General features: G+C 43.2%; 1 protein-coding gene across 4 annotated transcripts in view; it reads left to right on the top strand.

The window, feature by feature from the left end:
• CCDC141 (coiled-coil domain containing 141) overlaps positions 1-19,892 on the top strand; it is a 646,235-nt gene that overhangs the window by 518,693 nt on the left and 107,650 nt on the right. For all 4 annotated transcript variants that reach the window (XM_069225437.1, XM_069225436.1, XM_069225434.1 and 1 more), the window contains exon 19: positions 11,866-12,006. In XM_069225437.1, the coding sequence (XP_069081538.1) occupies positions 11,866-12,006 (141 nt within the window). The remainder of the gene's footprint in view (positions 1-11,865; positions 12,007-19,892) is intronic.

Here is a 19,892-nt window from a genome sequence, read left to right as displayed (position 1 = left end):
TAGTTAGAACAGTCACTGGGATCTTTTCCAGTATTGGTTGTGATTGCTAGTCTTGTTTCCTCCATTTCTTTGGAAAAGTGTGGTTATTGATCCCCCTGAAGTGAAAACCAATTGAAGCCTATCATGTAGAACATAGGAGCCTTCTTTAGACTAAGGGGCACATTTATACTCTGTTTGCGCCGAATGTGCGTCAAAAATTTTGACGCACATTCAGCGCAAAACTTGTCCCATATTTAAACTCTGACGCCCGACCCCGCGGACGTCATAATTCCACTGTGTGCATCATTTTTTGGATGCGGGAAACTGCCTTGCGTTAATGATATGCAAGGTAGGCGTTCCCGCCCAAAAAAATGACTTCAAGGCCTGTGCGCCTTATTTATACTCCTATGTCATTTTGACGCACAGGAGGGGGTGGGCCTTTAAAAAACGGCACACAGCCTGATGTGCACTGTTTTTTAACGCCTGGGTCATGGCAGGCATTAAGGGACCTGTGGGCGTGGAAGGAGTCCAGAGGTGCCCTTCCCGGCCCCCAGGGACATCCCCTGCCACCCTCGCCCACCCCTGGAGGACACCCATGGATGAGGGGACCCATCCCAGGTCAGTACAAGTAAGCTGTGGTAAGTATTTTTTTAATTTTTTAAAAATGGCATTGAGGGCCTATTTTGGACCCCCGTACATGCCACTGTGCCTAATGAACATGACCAGGGGACATAAGTCCCCTGGGCATGGCCATTGAGAAAGGGAGCATGACTCCTGTCTTTGCTAAGACAGGAGTCATTTCAATGGGGCTTGTGCGTCAAAAAATGGCGCAAGTCCGGTTTGAGGCATGATTTTTGCCTCAGACCTGACTTGCACCATTTTTTGACGCACAACCCACATTTTACTCAGACCAGTCCGCAGCGCCGGCTAACGTCATTCCTTAAATAAGGCGCCCCCGTGGCGCGTAGGAATGGCGTTAGCCGGCGGTAAAAATTTTGACGCAAACCAGCGCCAGCGCTGGTTTGCTTCAAAAAGTATAAATATGGGCCTAAATGTGTCAGATGCTCTCTTCTTTTCAACTGAATTGATTTTTTTTTCTGTAGTCTCTGCCTAGCTGCCATGCGAAGATGGAAAATGTAGCTTTGTCAGGAACCCCTACATTTTTCCTGCATATCTCTGTTTTGCTATTTACTAGAACCGAAATAAACTTGTCACAACCCTTTTCTATTCAGTGTTGTAAGAGAAAGTAAAGGAAGTCAAAGCACGCTGGGTTGTGAACAGGTTAATAGTGAGAACTAGAATTCTTGCTACAGGAGTATTTTCTTTATCATTGTTTAAAAATATATTGTAAGAAATCACTCTCCTCTCCCATCTTCCAGTTCTTATAACTTTTATAAGGAAGAAGGGATACTGGATGGTGGCAATTTATAAAAGGCTTATGTGAAGTTGCCAACTGCAAAACTTTTCTTGCAAGTATAAACATTTTTATGAATTGTTAGTGTTATCTAGCAATGTCTAATCATTAAAAACTCAATATTATCATCCCATAAGAAGAGGGGGGAAATGGAGCTGTGTGTTTTACATTTGTATCCAAGAAGTGACATTTATTGTACTTATTTAGTTAGAAGTATGTTAACAGATTCTTATGACAATGGCATTCAGGTAAATAAAAAATGGCTTCAATACAAATTGGCAGCAAATCATTCAATGTATACTAGCACTGCTCGTTTATTTGAAAATGTAGACTAATCAACACTCTACTTTTACAATTCATGGGGCTGACTTTGCCTTACTTATAGGTAGTTCCACGCAATAGAATTATCCAGGTCAAGTAAAATACTATCAAGCTTTAATTAAATGAAATAATACATTCTTTACTTTGAAAGTGCACATGTACTAATGTGTACCTTCTTGGAAATGAAGATGCCTATAATAAACTAGTGCCATTTATAGATTTTCTGATATTGAAAATTAAAATACAAGCTTAAAATGAATAATAAAATATTTTTCATAGCTATTAGAAAACACATGACTGAAAATACCTAAATATAAAATACATTGCTCCTCAGGTACCTCTTTGAGAGGCTAAACATATACAGTTACCTTGTACCAGCATACTGGATTTCCAGTAATTTTTGACAAGCAGACTTTAGGCCAGCCTATGAGGTCTAAATATGTTGTATGCAGAGTAGGTATGTAGGAGGCTGGACTGGCTTGTAGTGAGTACCTAGGGGTACTTGCACCTTGCACCAGGCCCAGATATCCCTTATTAGTGTATAGGGTGTCTAGCAGCATAGGCTGATAGATAATGGTAGCTTAGCAGAGCAGCTTAGGCTGAACTAGGAGACGAGTGAAGCTCCTACAGTACCACTAGTGTCATATGCACAATATCATAAGAAAACGCAATACACAGATATACTAAAAATAAAGGTACTTTATTTTTATGACAATATGCCAAAAGTATCTCAGTGAGTACCCTCAGTATGAGGATAGCAAATATACACAAGATATATGTACACAATACCAAAATATGCAGTAATAGTATTAGAAAACCGTGCAAACAATGTATAGTTACAATAGGATGCAATGGAGACACATAGGGATAGGGGCAACACAAACCATATACTCCAAAAGTGGAATGCGAACCACGAATGGACCCCAAACCTATGTGACCTTGTAGAGGGTCGCTGGGACTATTAGAAAATAGTAAGGGTTAGAAAAATAGCCCACCCCAAGACCCTGAAAAGTGAGTGCAAAGTGCACTAAAGTTCCCCAAAGGACCTAGAAGTCGTGATAGGGGAATTCTGCAGGAAAGACACAAATCAGCAATGCAACAACAATGGATTTCCAGTCGAGGGTACCTGTGGAACAAGGGGACCAAGTCCAAAAGTCACAAGCAAGTCGGAGATGGGCAGATGCCCAGGAAATGCCAGCTGTGGGTGCAAAGAAGCTGCTACTGGACAGTAGAAGCTGGAGATTCTGTGGGAACGACAAGGGCTAGGAACTTCCCCTTTGGAGGACGGATCCCCCACGCCGTGGAGAGTCGTGCAGAAGTGTTCTCCTGAAGAAAGACAGCCAACAAGCCTTGCTAGCTGCAAATCGTGCAGTAAGGGTTTTTGGGTGCTGCTGTGGCCCAGGAGGGACCAGGATGTCGCCAATTGCGTCTGGGGACAGAGGGTGCGTCGAGCAAGACAAGGAGCCCTCTCAGCAGCAGGCAGCACCCACAGAAGTGCCAGAAACAGGCACTATGAGGATGCATGAAAAGGTGCTCACCCGAAGTCGCACAAAGGAGTCCCACGTCGCCTGAGAAAAATTTAGGAGGTCGTGCAATGCAGGTTAGAGTGCCGTGGACCCAGGCTGGACTGTGCACAAAGGATTTCCGCCGGAAGTGCACGGAGGCCGGAGTAGCTGCAAAAGTCGCGGTTCCCAGTAATGCAGTCTGGCGTGGGGAGGCAAGGACTTACCTCCACCAAACTTGGACTGAAGAGTCACTGGACTGTGGGAGTCACTTGGACAGAGTTGCTGGGTTCAAGGGACCTCGCTCGTCGTGCTGAGAGGAGACCCAAGGTACCGGTGATGCAGTTCTTTGGTGCCTGCGGTTGCAGGGGGACGATTCCGTCGACCCACGGGAGATTTCTTCAGAGCTTCTAGTGCAGAGAGGAGGCAGACTACCCCCACAGCATGCACCACCAGGGAAGCAGTCGAGAAGGCGGCAGGATCAGCGTTACAGAGTTGCAGTAGTCGTCTTTGCTACTATGTTGCAGTTTTGCAGGCTTCCAGCGCGGTCAGCAGTCGATTCCTTGGCAGAAGGTGAAGAGAGAGATGCAGAGGAACTCGGATGAGCTCTTGCATTCGTTATCTAAGGAATCCCAAGAGACAGAGACCCTAAATAGCCAGAAAAGAGGGTTTGGCTACCTAGGAGAGAGGATAGGCTAGCAACACCTGAAGGAGCCTATCAGAAGGAGTCTCTGACGTCACCTGATGGCACTGGCCACTCAGAGCAGTCCAGTGTGCCAGCAGCACCTCTGTTTCCAAGATGGCAGAGGTCTGGAGCACACTGGAGGAGCTCTGGGCACCTCCCAGGGGAGGTACAGGTCAGGGGAGTGGTCACTCCCCTTCCCTTTGTCCAGTTTCGCGCCAGAGCAGGGCTAAGGGGTCCCTGAACCGGTGTAGACTGGCTTATGCAGAAATGGGCACCATGTGTGCCCATGAAAGCATTTCCAGAGGCTGGGGGAGGCTACTCCTCCCCTGCCTTCACACCATTTTCCAAAGGGAGAGGGTGTAACACCCTCTCTCAGAGGAAGTCCTTTGTTCTGCCATCCTGGGCCAGGCCTGGCTGGACCCCAGGAGGGCAGAAGCCTGTCTGAGGGGTTGGCAGCAGCAGCAGCTGCAGTGGAACCCCGGGAAAGGCAGTTTGGCAGTACTAGGGTCTGTGCTACAGACCACTGGGATCATGGGATTGTGCCAACTATGCCAGGATGGTATAGAGGGGGCAATTCCATGATCATAGACATGTTACATGGCCATATTCGGAGTTACCATTGTGAAGCTACATATAGGTAGTGACCTATATGTAGTGCACGCGTGTAATGGTGTCCCCGCACTCACAAAGTCCGGGGAATTGGCCCTGAACAATGTGGGGGCACCTTGGCTAGTGCCAGGGTGCCCACACACTAAGTAACTTAGCACCCAACCTTTACCAGGTAGAGGTTAGACATATAGGTGACTTATAAGTTACTTAAGTGCAGTGTAAAATGGCTGTGAAATAACGTGGACGTTATTTCACTCAGGCTGCAGTGGCAGGCCTGTGTAAGAATTGTCAGAGCTCCCTATGGGTGGCAAAAGAAATGCTGCAGCCCATAGGGATCTCCTGGAACCCCAATACCCTGGGTACCTCAGTACCATATACTAGGGAATTATAAGGGTGTTCCAGTAAGCCAATGTAAATTGGTAAAATTGGTCACTAGCCTGTTAGTGACAATTTGAAAGAAATGAGAGAGCATAACCACTGAGGTTCTGATTAGCAGAGCCTCAGTGAGACAGTTAGTCATAACACAGGTAACACATTCAGGCACACTTATGAGAACTGGGGCCCTGACTAGAAGGGTCCCAGTGACACATACAACTAAAACAACATATATACAGTCAAAAAATGGGGGTAACATGCCAGGCAAGATGGTACTTTCCTACACAACCCCCCCCCAAACGAAGGACAATAAGACTAGCCATGACCTGATGAGTCTTCATTGTCTAAGTGGAAATATCTGGAGAGTCCATCTGCATTGGAGTGGCTACTCCCAGGTCTATGTTCCACTGTATAGTCCATTCCCTGTAGGGATATGGACCACCTCAATAATTTAGGATTTTCACCTTTCATTTGTTTGTGGATGATAGGGTGTAGTGAACTTGTAAGTCACACCACACTCCTTCCACATGGCCTTTAAGTAAGCAGACATGAAATTGCTTCCTCTGTCTGATACTACTTCCTTTGGGAAGCCCACCCTAGAAAATATTCCCAGGAGGGCCTTTGCCACTGCAGGTGCTGTAGTGGTCCTTAAAGGAATTGCTTCAGGATATCTTGTGGCATGGTCCACTACCACCAAGATAAACCTATTGCCTGAAGCAGTAGGAGGGTCAAGGGGGCCAACTATGTCAACACCTACCCTTTCAAAGGGAACCCCAACCACAGGCAGTGGGATAAGGGGTGCCTTTGGGGTGCCACCTGTCTTGCCACTGGCTTGACAGGTTTCACAGGACTTACAAAATTCTTTTGTGTCCTCAGACATTCTAGGCCAATGAAACAAGGGAACAAGCCTGTCCCAAGTTTTCATTTGTCCCAGATGTCCAGCTAGGAGAATCTCGTGGGCTAGAGTTAGGAGGAACTTTCTGTACTCCTGAGGAATCACTAACCTCCTGGCAGTTCCAGGTTTAGGATCCCTTGCTTCAGTGTACAAGAGGTTGTCCTCCCAGTAAACTCTGTGAGAGTCACTGACATCCCCATTAGCTTGTTTGACAGCTTGCTGTCTTAGACCCTCTAGTGTGGGACAGGTTTGCTGTGCCACACTCAGCTCCTCCCTGGCAGGCCCCCCTTCACCCAAAAGCTCAGCAGTGTCTGCTTCCAGCTCCTCTGGTGTAGGTTCTGCACAGGGTGGAAATTCTTCTTCCTCAGAAGTAGAATCCACTGTAGAGGGAGGGATAGTAGGAAGTGCTTTACTTCTACTAGCCCTAGCTTTAGGGAGCACTTGGTCCATTGTTCCAGGATCCAAGTTTCCCTGTCCTTTTTGCTTTTTGGCCTGAGCCCTGGTTAAAGCAAAAATATGCCCTGGGATGCCCAGCATTGCTGCATGGGCCTCCAACTCCACATCTGACCAAGCTGATGTCTCCAAATCATTTCCTAGTAGACAGTCTACAGGTAAATCTGAGGCTACCACAACTTTCTTTGGACCAGTAACCCCCCCCCAAGTTGAGATTTACAACAGCCATGGGGTGGCTAAGTGTGTTGTTGTGAGCATCGGTTACTTGGTACTGGTGACCAAGTAGGTGTTGTTCAGGGTGGACCAGTTTCTCTATGACCATAGTCACACTGGCACCAGTGTCCCTGTAGGCCTGAACCACAACACCATTTATTAGGGGTAGTTGCTTGTACTTATCCATGTTAAGGGGACAAGCAACCAAGGTGGCTAAATCAATAGCCCCCTCAGAGACTAACACAGCCTCTGTGGTCTCCCTAATCAGACCAACCCCAACTAAGTTACCAAAAGTGAGCCCAGCTACTCCCTTGGATTGGCTATTAGTAGGTTTGCTCCCACCACCACTGCTATTAGTAGGGACACTAGGTGTAGCAGTAGAGGTTGTAGTGGTAGGAGGCTTGGTGCTTTTCTTTGGACAACTGGGATCTGTTGTCCAATGGCCTTTTATTTTACATAAATAGCACCATGGTTTCTTTTCTTTGTTTTGATTTGAAGAGGATTTGGGCCCACCACCCCCACCAGAGTGTTTTTGTGGGCCTGATGAAGACTCATTTTTAGATTTGTCCCCACCCTTGTCAGAAGACTTACCATCCTTCTTCTTGTTGCCATCTTTGTCACCCCCTGTATGAACTTTTCTGTTCACCCTTGTTCTGACCCATTTGTCTGCCTTCTTTCCCAATTCTTGGGGAGAGGTCAGATCAGAGTCCACCAGGTACTGGTGCAACAAATCAGACACACAATTATTAAGAATATGCTCTCTCAGGATCAAGTTATACAGGCTGTCATAATCAGTAACTTTACTGCCATGTAACCACCCCTCCAAGGCCTTCACTGAATGGTCAATGAAATCAACCCAGTCTTGTGAAGACTCCTTTTTGGTCTCTCTGAACTTTATCCTGTATTGTTCAGTGGTTAAGCCATAACCATCCAGGAGTGCATTCTTAAGAACTGTAAAATTATTGGCATCACTTTCTTTCACAGTAAGGAGCCTATCCCTACCCTTTCCACTAAATGATAGCCATAGGATAGTAGCCCACTGCCTTTGAGGGACATCCTGTACAACACAGGCCCTCTCAAGTGCAGCAAACCACTTGTTAATGTCATCCCCCTCCTTATAAGGGGGAACTATCTTGTGCAGATTCCTAGAATTATGCTCTTTTGCAGGATGACTATTGGGAATACTGCTGCTGCCACCATGGGTTTCTAAACCCAACTTCTGTCTTTCCTTCTCTACTTCTAAAGACTATCTATCCAAATCCAGCTGTTGCTTTTTGAGCTTCAGTCTGGTTTGTTCCACTCTCAATCTATTGAACTCCCTTTCTAACAATCTGTCATCAGGGTGGGTGGGAGGGACATGTCTAGAAACAGAGGCATGATGAGAATGGACAGAAGGAGACCTGTCCCTTACAGAAGGCACGCTAACAGCTTGGTTAACAGAAACATCACTTCTACTGTGGTGAGAATGAATGCTCTTGCTATGATGTGAAACAACACTATCTGTATGGTGTGACTCAACCTCAGTACCAACTATGCTAGGCTGTCTAGTATTGGGCAGGCTAGGAAGTTTCTTTCCTGAATCTTTTCCTAGGGGAGTCCCTGGATCAGATTGGTAACCATTAGCTACTTTTTCAACAGATGGGGCCCTTCTGGCCTTATCTTGTTCTCTAAGCATGTTAAGCAATAATTCCAAAGAAGGATTCTTCCCTACACTCAAACCTCTTTCTACACAGAGACTCTTTGCTCCTTTCCAGCTAAGGTGGTCATATGCAAGTTTGGACAGATCAACATTTTGGCCTGTGCCAGACATTTTAGAAAGAGTTAAAGTGATAGAAAAAGGATAAAAAGTTTGTCAGAACTTTTAGAAAAGACAGAAAAAAAACTTTAAACTTTTTAAGAACTTTTTGAAAGTTTAGAAGTACTTTTCAGCACTTTAGAAAAAGAGTGAGAAAAGAAATGCTAAACTTTTTGGGTAGGTGTACATACACTGAACTTGTTTTGTATATTTTTCTCTTATGAAAAGTACAATGACAAGAGTGGTAAGTAGTCTCAAAGCACTTATCCCACCGCTGCACAACCAATGTAGGAGGCTGGACTGGCTTGTAGTGAGTACCTAGGGGTACTTGCACCTTGCACCAGGTCCAGTTATCCCTTATTAGTGTATAGGGTGTCTAGCAGCATAGGCTGATAGATAATGGTAGCTTAGCAGAGCAGCTTAGGCTGAACTAGGAGACGAGTGAAGCTCCTACAGTACCACTAGTGTCATATGCACAATATCATAAGAAAACACAACACACAGATATACTAAAAATAAAGGTACTTTATTTTTATGACAATATGCCAAAAGTATCTCAGTGAGTACCCTCAGTATGAGGATAGCAAATATACACAAGATATATGTACACAATACCAAAATATGCAGTAATAGTATTAGAAAACCGTGCAAACAATGTATAGTTACAATAGGATGCAATGGAGACACATAGTGATAGGGGCAACACAAACCATACTCCAAAAGTGGAATGCGAACCACGAATGGACCCCAAACCTATGTGACCTTGTAGAGGGTCGCTGGGACTATTAGAAAATAGTAAGGGTTAGAAAAATAGCCCACCCCAAGACCCTGAAAAGTGAGTGCAAAGTGCACTAAAGTTCCCCAAAGGACCTAGAAGTCGTGATAGGGGAATTCTGCAGGAAAGACACAAATCAGCAATGCAACAATGATGGATTTCCAGTCGAGGGTACCTGTGGAACAAGGGGACCAAGTCCAAAAGTCACAAGCAAGTCGGAGATGGGCAGATGCCCAGGAAATGCCAGCTGTGGGTGCAAAGAAGCTGCTACTGGACAGTAGAAGCTGGAGATTCTGCGGGAACGACAAGGGCTAGGAAATTCCCCTTTGGAGGACGGATCCCCCACGCCGTGGAGAGTTGTGCAGAAGTGTTCTCCTGAAGAAAGACCGCCAACAAGCCTTGCTAGCTGCAAATCGTACGATAAGGGTTTTTGGGTGCTGCTGTGGCCCAGGAGGGACCAGGATGTCACCAATTTCGTCTGGGAACAGAGGGTGCGTCGAGCAAGACAAGGAGCCCTCTCAGCAGCAGGCAGCACCCGCAGAAGTGCCAGAAACAGGCACTACGAGGATGTGTGAAACGGTGCTCACCCGAAGTCGCACAAAGGAGTCCCACGTCGCCGGAGAACAACTTAGGAGGTCGTGCAATGCAGGTTAGAGTGCCGTGGACCCAGGCTGGACTGTGCACAAAGGATTTCCGCCGGAAGTGCACGGAGGCCGGAGTAGCTACAAAAGTCGCGGTTCCCAGCAATGCAGTCTGGCGTGGGGAGGCAAGGACTTACCTCCACCAAACTTGGACTGAAGAGTCACTGGACTGTGGGAGTCACTTGGACAGAGTTGCTGGGTTCAAGGGACCTCGCTCGTCGTGCTGAGAGGAGACCCAAGGTACCGGTGATGCAGTTCTTTGGTGCCTGCGGTTGCAGGGGGACGATTCCGTCGACCCACTGGAGATTTCTTCGGAGCTTCTAGTGCAGAGAGGAGGCAGACTACCCCCACAGCATGCACCACCAGGAAAGCAGTCGAGAAGGCGGCAGGATCAGCGTTACAGAGTTGCAGTAGTCGTCTTTGCTACTATGTTGCAGTTTTGCAGGCTTCCAGCGCGGTCAGCAGTCGATTCCTTGGCAGAAGGTGAAGAGAGAGATGCAGAGGAACTCGGATGAGCTCTTGCATTCGTTATCTAAGGAATCCCAAGAGACAGAGACCCTAAATAGCCAGAAAAGAGGGTTTGGCTACCTAGGAGAGAGGATAGGCTAGCAACACCTGAAGGAGCCTATCCGAAGGAGTCTCTGACGTCAACTGATGGCACTGGCCACTCAGAGCAGTCCAGTGTGCCAGCAGCACCTCTGTTTCCAAGATGGCAGAGGTCTGGAGCACACTGGAGGAGCTCTGGGCACCTCCCAGGGGAGGTACAGGTCAGGGGAGTGGTCACTCCCCTTCCCTTTGTCCAGTTTCGCGCCAGAGCAGGGCTAAGGGGTCCCTGAACCGGTGTAGACTGGCTTATGCAGAAATGGGCACCATGTGTGCCCATGAAAGCATTTCCAGAGGCTGGGGGAGGCTACTCCTCCCCTGCCTTCACACCATTTTCCAAAGGGAGAGGGTGTAACACCCTCTCTCAGAGGAAGTCCTTTGTTCTGCCATCCTGGGCCAGGCCTGGCTGGACCCCAGGAGGGCAGAAGCCTGTCTGAGGGGTTGGCAGCAGCAGCAGGTGCAGTGGAACCCCTGGAAAGGCAGTTTGGCAGTACCAGGGTCTGTGCTACAGACCACTGGGATCATGGGATTGTGCCAACTATGCCAGGATGGTATAGAGGGGGCAATTCCATGATCATAGACATGTTACATGGCCATATTCGGAGTTACCATTGTGAAGCAACATATAGGTAGTGACCTATATGTAGTGCACGTGTGTAATGGTGTCCCCGCACTCACAAAGTCCGGGGCATTGGCCCTGAAAAATGTGGGGGCACCTTGGCTAGTGCCAGGGTGCCCACACACTAAGTAACTTAGCACCCAACCTTTACCAGGTAGAGGTTAGACATATAGGTGACTTATAAGTTACTTAAGTGCAGTGTAAAATGGCTGTGAAATAACGTGGACGTTATTTCACTCAGGCTGCAGTGGCAGGCCTGTGTAAGAATTGTCAGAGCTCCCTATGGGTGGCAAAAGAAATGCTGCAGCCCATAGGGATCTCCTGGAACCCCAATACCCTGGGTACCTCAGTACCATATACTAGGGAATTATAAGGGTGTTCCAGTAAGCCAATGTAAATTGGTAAAATTGGTCACTAGCCTGTTAGTGACAATTTGAAAGAAATGAGAGAGCATAACCACTGAGGTTCTGATTAGCAGAGCCTCAGTGAGACAGTTAGTCATAACACAGGTAACACATTCAGGCACACTTATGAGCACTGGGGCCCTGACTAGCAGGGTCCCAGTGACACATACAACTAAAACAACATATATACAGTGAAAAAATGGGGGTAACATGCCAGGCAAGATGGTACTTTCCTACAAGGTATAAGGCCAGCTTTAAAAAGGTGGCACCCTTTTAAGCAGAACAGTAGACATATATCAAGATGTGTATTACAAGAAGTACAAACGTGAGAGTTTTGTTAATGTGTAAAGAGATAGGTTTGAAAATACTGTGAGACACAATGCTCATTTTCCACTTAGTTTATTGATTTAGCTTCTGTTTTGCTAGAATGAAGACAGTAACACTTAATGTTTCAGATGTTGCACTTGTGATACTCTTTGATGTATTTTGAAGGAAGACTTTGTATGTACACATTTCTATACAAATATATGTATTGTGAATCTGTAATTTTTGCTACTGAATGTATATCTAAATTTCTTGCAGCTCAAAGAATCATTTAAGGATCTGAAAAAAAAGTTTAATAATTTGAAATTTAACTACATGAAGAAAACTGAAAAAGCAAGGAATTCAAAAGTTCTAAAAAATCATATTCAACAAGTAGAAATGTTTGCTGAAAAAATTCAGGTAAATAATACAAAATATTGGTCAGATGATTTCAGGAGCTGACTTCCATTGTATTACAATTGCAGTGGCACGGTCAGTGGTGTGCACAAATTTTCATAGTGAGGGAAAGTGTGGCTAAAAAAATCTCCGGAGTAAATATGGTTAGTGTCTGAGAGTTAAAATATGTCATAAAGTCAGTTTTGGTGTGATCCTTCAATCTCTAGGTTATTTCTATTTGTTAAAGGCAATACATAATGTGTTTATTTATCATTATTTATGTATTTATTCTTTGGAATGTTTGTTTGAATTAGGGTTCTTTGTAATTTATGTGTGAACATTGACGTATGTTATCATTTTGCTTTACTTGTGAGTATTCGTCTATAAGTGCAATTCTATATTATTTTATTCACTACTGGCTATGTATGCAGAAAATTTTGCTGTTTGGGACTTCCTCAAGTAATTGCCATCATAAAACTTCATTAAATATTCAGTTTATTATTGTCAATATTCGCCTTGGTACAGGAGGGTTTACATTTATAATCATCGAAATGTTTATTTGGAAATGGATACATGAAATTTTCAATATTGGTTTACAGCAATAATACTTTCTAGACCAATTAAACATGAAAACTGTGCTAAGCGTTGTATGCCATGTAGATCAAATCATATTGAATCACACTATTTGCTATCAATAAAATACTAAAATCATAATTTAACTCATAGTCAATATCTGAACCTCAAAATAAAATATACATATTTAAAACAAAAGAGAACGAAAAGGAAAACTACATTCCATTCTTCATTAATCCTAATGCATAGAAATGATGCACTAACAAGAAAGTTAAATAGTCTGCACAGAAAGCTAGGGAGAGGGTCATGAGTTTAAATCACTTAAAATTTTAAGTATGATTAAACAATAAGACAAACATTTTATAATGCACTGTATGCCAAATTCACAGAGTTATTTATGGAATTAAGTTGAATTTGCATGCAAAAGTACCTTGACTTGCAAGTATAAACTTGGGTTTCCGCTCACAAAACATGAACTGAGTCCCACAATGCGTTTTACATGGTCATAAGGTAATTTGTGTGTGAGGAACTCTGCTCCCACAAGGTGAATGTGGGCATTCTAAAGAGGGGATCTCAAAGACAAATTCACAGCCTTGATAATATAAGAGATGTATTAATACTTATAAACAGGAGTAAATCCACTCCATTGTTGGAATCAGAATGGAATAACTCCAGATTTCGTTGCATATCTGGAAAGGAGTTTCTGAAAGGAGAAATTACAAAAGTTAGCTGTTGTAAATTCACTTGTGTAGCACTTCACACATTTACTACAAGTAAAATGTTGTTGAATGGGAGCACATTGGAATTAATAGTGAATTCTAGACCTATTATTGGTAATCTGACCTTCACAGATTTCCAGGAGACGTTTGGGCATCCTTTATGAATTTGGTTATGTACACAAAAATAGGCATAAACATATTGGGTAGATTTATGAGTGTTTTGTGAAGCCTTTATACATTTAGCAACCTAACATGTATAACCCTTGCAAATTATACAAATGAAGTGTTGGTTTGCAAATATACATTTCAGTATCTAATTATCTAATACTTGAATGTACCAACATTTTATTCACGGAGGAGAATAAAAAGTGCACCAACACCATTTAAGCTGCATAATTGTAGGGAGAGGTGCCTGAAAGAATCCTCTCAGATGATCACAATTCAGATCTAAATTAATTTGAAAGGGAAAATTGAGAAATATTTGATAAACCAACACCTGTTGCCACCACAGATCATTAGACCATAAGCTGTTGAAGGAACCAACCCAACATGATAAACCTTGGGCTAAACTGAAAAGCTTTCTTCCATAAGTAAGTCCTACTTACTTATTGAAATTCAGGACCAAGTCATGGGGAAAAAAGCATTAGTCACACCTACAGACAGAAACTGTGAATTGGGCCCCATAACTGTAAATCGTACTGAATTGGACTAAAGACTTTGTTAACAGCAAAAAAATAGAGGTGGCTGCATTAATCACTGAAAGTCTACAATTTGTATTCTTTACATCCAATATCCTCTTTCATTGAGCCAAATCTGAAAAGGCTCAAAATGCATAACCAAGTTGAAGGTTAGCATAGCATGCCTTTCATTTGCTTATCCTGACCCATCATTAGCTTACTCTTACATGAATGAAGAGATCTAACATATGGCAGTATAATTAAAAGTCCTTCAAAACGTTTGCTAGTGCACTTTCCATCCTGCCTTTTCGAACCATGTAATTTGGGTAAAACAACAGTTGAAAACTACAGTAGCCTCACAAGTAGGCATATTTATCAAGAACTTTAAATTAGGCATAGAATTTCAGGAAGAGTTTGAACTGCATGGGTGCATGTATGCAAGGATGGTGGGCTGACCTTGTTACTGCTACCATGCTCAGGGTTTCCTTAAATTAGCTACATCATACAATTGCACTATACTGCACATAATATAGACCATTTCTAGCAATAGTGTGGTGCGGTTAACTTCTTTCAAAGAGTACAGTAACTTCTACTGTAAATCACCAGATATTATTGCTAGTGCAAATTCTAAAGCCAGCCCAGGTCCAACTAATCATGTTGCTTCTATAGCATCATTATGTGACTCTTAGCGGGATTGTACAACGCCTCAAAGAAATTATTCCTCATTAGTCTAAATATCATGGATTCAATTGTAGCATCCCTTCCCTCAGAGATTCCTCTGTGCTTGTCATTGCCTCTGGTATTCTCCCAGGACTACTCTATTATTATCTATTATTATTTTCAATCACAAGCACAAACCTGGCAGTTGGATAGCTATTGATTTACATCTTGTTTCTTCTGTGCCCCTCCCCACTCCAATTACCCCTTGAATGTAAATTGTGTCCTAGCCTCCCTTAAGTTTAGTTCCATATCATTGTTCATGGGTGATCTCATCTACCACCCTCCAGGTCACAAAACAGGGATTGGTGCCACTTTGGCTGATTTTATGTCTCCCTATATCTTAAAAGTTGGCAATTTCACTATTCATTGTGATCTAGACTTTTGTCTAGAGTAGATTCAGAACCTGTGGCACTAATTGATTTTCTGAACATTCTTGGGCTTCATCCAAAGGTTACCCCCTAACTCCTGAGGTGGGGCACATCCTTGACCCTATATTCAACGACCTCAACCCATTATCAGTGGACTTTCTCATTCGTCTGATCGGGACCAGTCAATTTAAGATACCATCAATCTTTCTTGAGCCCAAATTTCCACCAAGACGGCATCTGCCACTCGAATAACCCTGGCCTAGTCTACAGTGAATTAAGACAATGTTTCAACAGCCTAAGCAGTAGCTCTACCTACATTGCTTAAAGACATATTAAAAATTGTGTATGGGTTTAGCACCTGATATCCTAATCCCTTGATAATATTGCCTATTTGATGCCCCTGCAGAAATACACCTTCTGCCCGTGGTTCTCTGGAGAAGGTCGGGAAGCCAAACATCACAGTAAAACCCTAGAACAGGTATGTCGAAAATCATAAGCCAGGCTTCCAAAGAAGGCTATGCCACCACGCACTACCAAAGTCTTATCTGGATTACTTATTATGCCTATTATTCCTCTAGAGAAGAGGCAGCTAGAAACTCCACCAGGGAATTGTTCCATATTGCAATAGATGTATTGAACCACCTGTAGTAACACCATCATCAAATCTCAGGAACTGTGTAACAATCTCACAATGCCCATCTAAGCCAACACCCTCAAGATCCCAACAGGCTTCTCTGGCCCTCCTCCTTAGTATCATTTTCTAGTCCACTGATCCACAGCAAGCACTGTATCCTCTCTCTTGCAATTTGCCTTGGTTACAACCAAAACCATGAAGACCTTATTTTTGTCCATCTAATCTGATTCTTCATTTGATCCATGTCCACATCACATTAGTGCCGGTTTTAGGTAAGGTAACCCTCTTATTCATTGATTTATGTAACCTATCTTTATCTTTTAACTCAGTTCCTCCTTGACCTCAACCTACTGGCAAGTTGTTGCCCTATCTCCCTATTCCCATTTCAGACCAAGATTCTTCTGAAGGAAATCAGTACCCAGCTCTCCAACTTTCTGAAGGTAAACAATATGCTGGATAAGAACAACACCAGTTTTCATGTTTTTTGCTATGTCAAACGACTTCTGAGCTTTCTGTCCCCAAGGTGCTTTGCACGATCTATTCCTATTAGAGCTGTCATCTTCAACATGGCCCCTCATTCCATTCTCATCTGTTTTAGGATTGACATTGATATACGCAAATCAGCCTTTGATTGTCTCTAGTCTTTTTTTATCTAACCATTTCACTTGCACCTTTTCCTTCCTCTGCAGCTAGGGTTGATAAAGTCATCCCTCAGGCCTCACTTAGCCTCATGTTATTTAAATTTTACATTGCCCATGTTTCATCGTTAATCAGATCCTTTGGCTTCAAGAATGTGTTTTATGTCATTGATACCTAAATGGTTGTAACTATTTCATCCACCCGAGATCGCTTTTGTGTCTACATGTCTTTTGTCACAAACTGGATGATCAATAACTGATCTAATCTCCAAATTGATAAAACTAAGATCCTACTGCTTAGCAATCAACTTCCTCTGCTGTCTTCCTTATGGTGGCCTTATGGGTTGGGATGGACTCAGACACCTACTCTTGTGCTTAAAAAGTAGGTATTCTATTCAATTCCAACCTTTTGTTTACTTTCCGTGTCACATATGTTGCAGCCTCTTTCTTTACCATGCCACGAAAAAATATTTCTTCTCCCTCCCATGTCTTCTTGTAAAACAGTGACACAAACCCTTTAGACACTGCAACTTGACTACGGGATTTCCCTTTATCTAGGATTACCAAACTACATAACCTTCATCTGCAGGCGGTGCTCAGCGGCTAGCTACTAGAATGTAGAATAAATTCCAAATTTGTGATATCTTGTGATTAATAATGGACTTCTTTATGGTGTGCTGCAGGTTGTTTCTATCTCTGAGTCAGCTCTTGTTAGTGGCAGGTAGCACACAAAAAAAACAGGTCGGAGTATTTGCTGTGTAGCTCGCAACTCTGCCTCTATGCTTATATGTGTGCAGTTGATGCATGTATCTATGGCAGTATCAGATATCTGCATGTAACATGTGTCCGCAGGGCCGGCTATAGTGCTGGTGTCGTCCAGTGTGGCAATGATTGTAGGCGGCCCCCAAGGACCACCTCTGCCATGGATTCCCTCACTACCACCCTTTAACAGAGCCACTCAAGTTTCCATAACCTCCCTTTCTCAGAGTCATTTAATTAGTTTTACAGCATCTCTCATACCAGTGTAGGGTAGGGCGTCAGAGCACAGAGACAATCAAGCCTATGTGTGTAAATCAGTGTATAGGAAATGGTATGTAAAACAGAGGACTACAAGGTGTATGAGTTACCGGTCATCCATACTAGTAGACAGTATAGTCTAACAGTGCTTGTTCTGGAGAAGCAAAAACTCAGAATTTAAAACGTAACATAATGGTTGGGGGTTCTCTTTAATAATAAGAATTGATATTGAATTGAATTTAATAATAAGAATTAGGATAATGAAAGACTGGGGAAAATCATAATGCTCTAATCTATGCCTTGGATTTTAACTTACAAACTGCAGTTAATAAAAGTATCTCTGACAAAAACAATAACACTCTGAACCTTTTTACTTAATATGCACTTTGTGATCTGTGTGGTACTACACATTCTTTGCATCAGACATAGTAACCATATGCGTTACCTTACATAGAGTCAACACTTTCACTAAACAGAACTCCAATCTCTGTCCCTCGATAAAGAACATTAATCACAGAGTTATCTTGACATTTTTATTGCTGTCTGAAATTAGCTGGAGGCAAGGAACGCTGCAGCAGGTTCTTTTCAAATCATAACACACTTGCAAACACGGTGTCTCCTCCCAAACTCAGCACCCAGTGTGGTGGCACTGTTTGCACTGCCCTTGAGCCGGCCCTGCGTGTTCGTACTTCTAAACCATCTTTCAAACACATTACTTGATGGCTTTCCACATACAACTTTGCTCCTTTTGATACCAGCAATTCGCCAGTCCTTCAGTTATTGCATAGGTCCTAATTACAGGCTAAATTCAAGTTTACACATTCTCAGATTTGTGGTAAACACCACATTCCCACAATGTAAGGAGTGTGTCTGTGTGTGTGTGTGTGTTGGGGGAGCAGACACCGTTGGCATAGAGTGGTGTACGCCTGCTGAAAAATGACCGCAAATCAGTCTACTGGCATACTAATGTAGTATCATGGCCTCATTTTAGAAAAAAACATAGGAGCAATTAAGCCTCTGCATTTGCATATATGACCACATCCTAGCATTATGGAATAGCACGAAAAGCATATGTTAAGATAGGATCGAAAATTACACCATGTTTGTGGAATGGCTAAAACTATTTTATGTGCTTTGCTCATGTTTGTACTGAAATGGACCACTTTACAGAATATGGCAGAGATCAAAGGACAATCTTACATTTCAATGGGGCTTTCCCAATGCTAATGAGATAGTGTCATTTGTCCCTAGTGAATGTGAGCAGTGCTTCAACCAAAAGGAGTACACTCTCTAACCTTCTTTATGATTGGTCTATAAGTGCTCTCAATGGGTATCACCTGACAAGTAGACAATAGAATCCCATATGCACTTTTTGCACCCTGGCTCAAGAAGAGTAGTTATGTACAGAGCAAGAGAACAAAGGCAGAGGGAGCTCTTCTGTTATATCGATGCACAAAGGTACTAGTCACCCAGTTTTTTGGACAGAGATTAAAGGGTCATAGACTCTCACTACTTATTGCATAGCAGCCTGGATGTATTATGCAATGTTCCTGGTGCATTATTTTCTACAGAAAAATGTTGTATAATAGTACCCAGCATGTTAAGACTGTCAAATGTTATATAGGTTTTAGAGCACCAAGCAATATGAGATAGAGGTAGGCGAGCCAACAAATTAAAAGGGAGACCCGAGCCAATGGTCTTGCTTGGCTCTAAGAGCCTGTGCACAAGCCCAGCCTGAAATTTTTTCCATGTAAATCATGCAGCAAATCTTGCATACAATATATTAGACCTCTCATAGTTAGGATGGTCTTTCTCCAAACATTTTGCCATTTTGTCTCATATTTTTGCTTATTTGTTTTGTTAGTCTATGATTCTGAGCACTTTACCACTGCTGACCAGTGGTAAAGTGCATGTGCTTCTCCCCTAAGCATGGTAACTGTTGTGTATCCACAGTTTGCATATGTAATGTACTTGTAAATCCCTTGTAAAGTGGTATACCATATACCCAGGGCGGCCTGTAAATTAAATACACTGATTGTGCCAATCCCTGACATAGCCCTTTAAATATGTCCCAGGCCTGCTACTGCAGATCCTGTGTGTGCAGTTTGACTGCCACTTTGACTTGGCATTTATAACTCCCTGAAACTCTGTTTTTCTCACATATAAGTCACTCCTAAGGTAGGCCCTAGGGAGCCCAAAGGGCAGGGTGCTAACTAACTAAAAGTTAGGACATGTAATTATAAGGTTTACATGCTTTGGTAGTGAAAACTCCCAAAGTCGTTTTTCACTACTGTGAGGCCTACTCCTCTCATAGGTTAACATTGGAAGTTCCTTAATACACTTTTAAGATGTAATTCCTGCTTAGAAAGAAGTAGCTATGTCATGTTTCATATCTTTGGAATGGTAATGATAAATCCTCCTTACTGGTAAAGTCAGATTTAACATTACTATTTTAGAAAAGCCACTCTTAGAAAGTGGGAATTTCTCTGCTCTTAAAACTCTGTGTGCCTGCAGCCTAGCTCCAATACACGTCTGGATGGATGACAGCTATACTTTGTGCATTC

This window comes from Pleurodeles waltl, chromosome 3_1, assembly GCF_031143425.1.
Source record: "Pleurodeles waltl isolate 20211129_DDA chromosome 3_1, aPleWal1.hap1.20221129, whole genome shotgun sequence".
NCBI classification, from domain to species: Eukaryota; Metazoa; Chordata; class Amphibia; order Caudata; family Salamandridae; genus Pleurodeles; species Pleurodeles waltl.
Note: the sequence above shows the minus strand (reverse complement) of the source record. Positions and strands in the feature narration are given on the sequence as shown.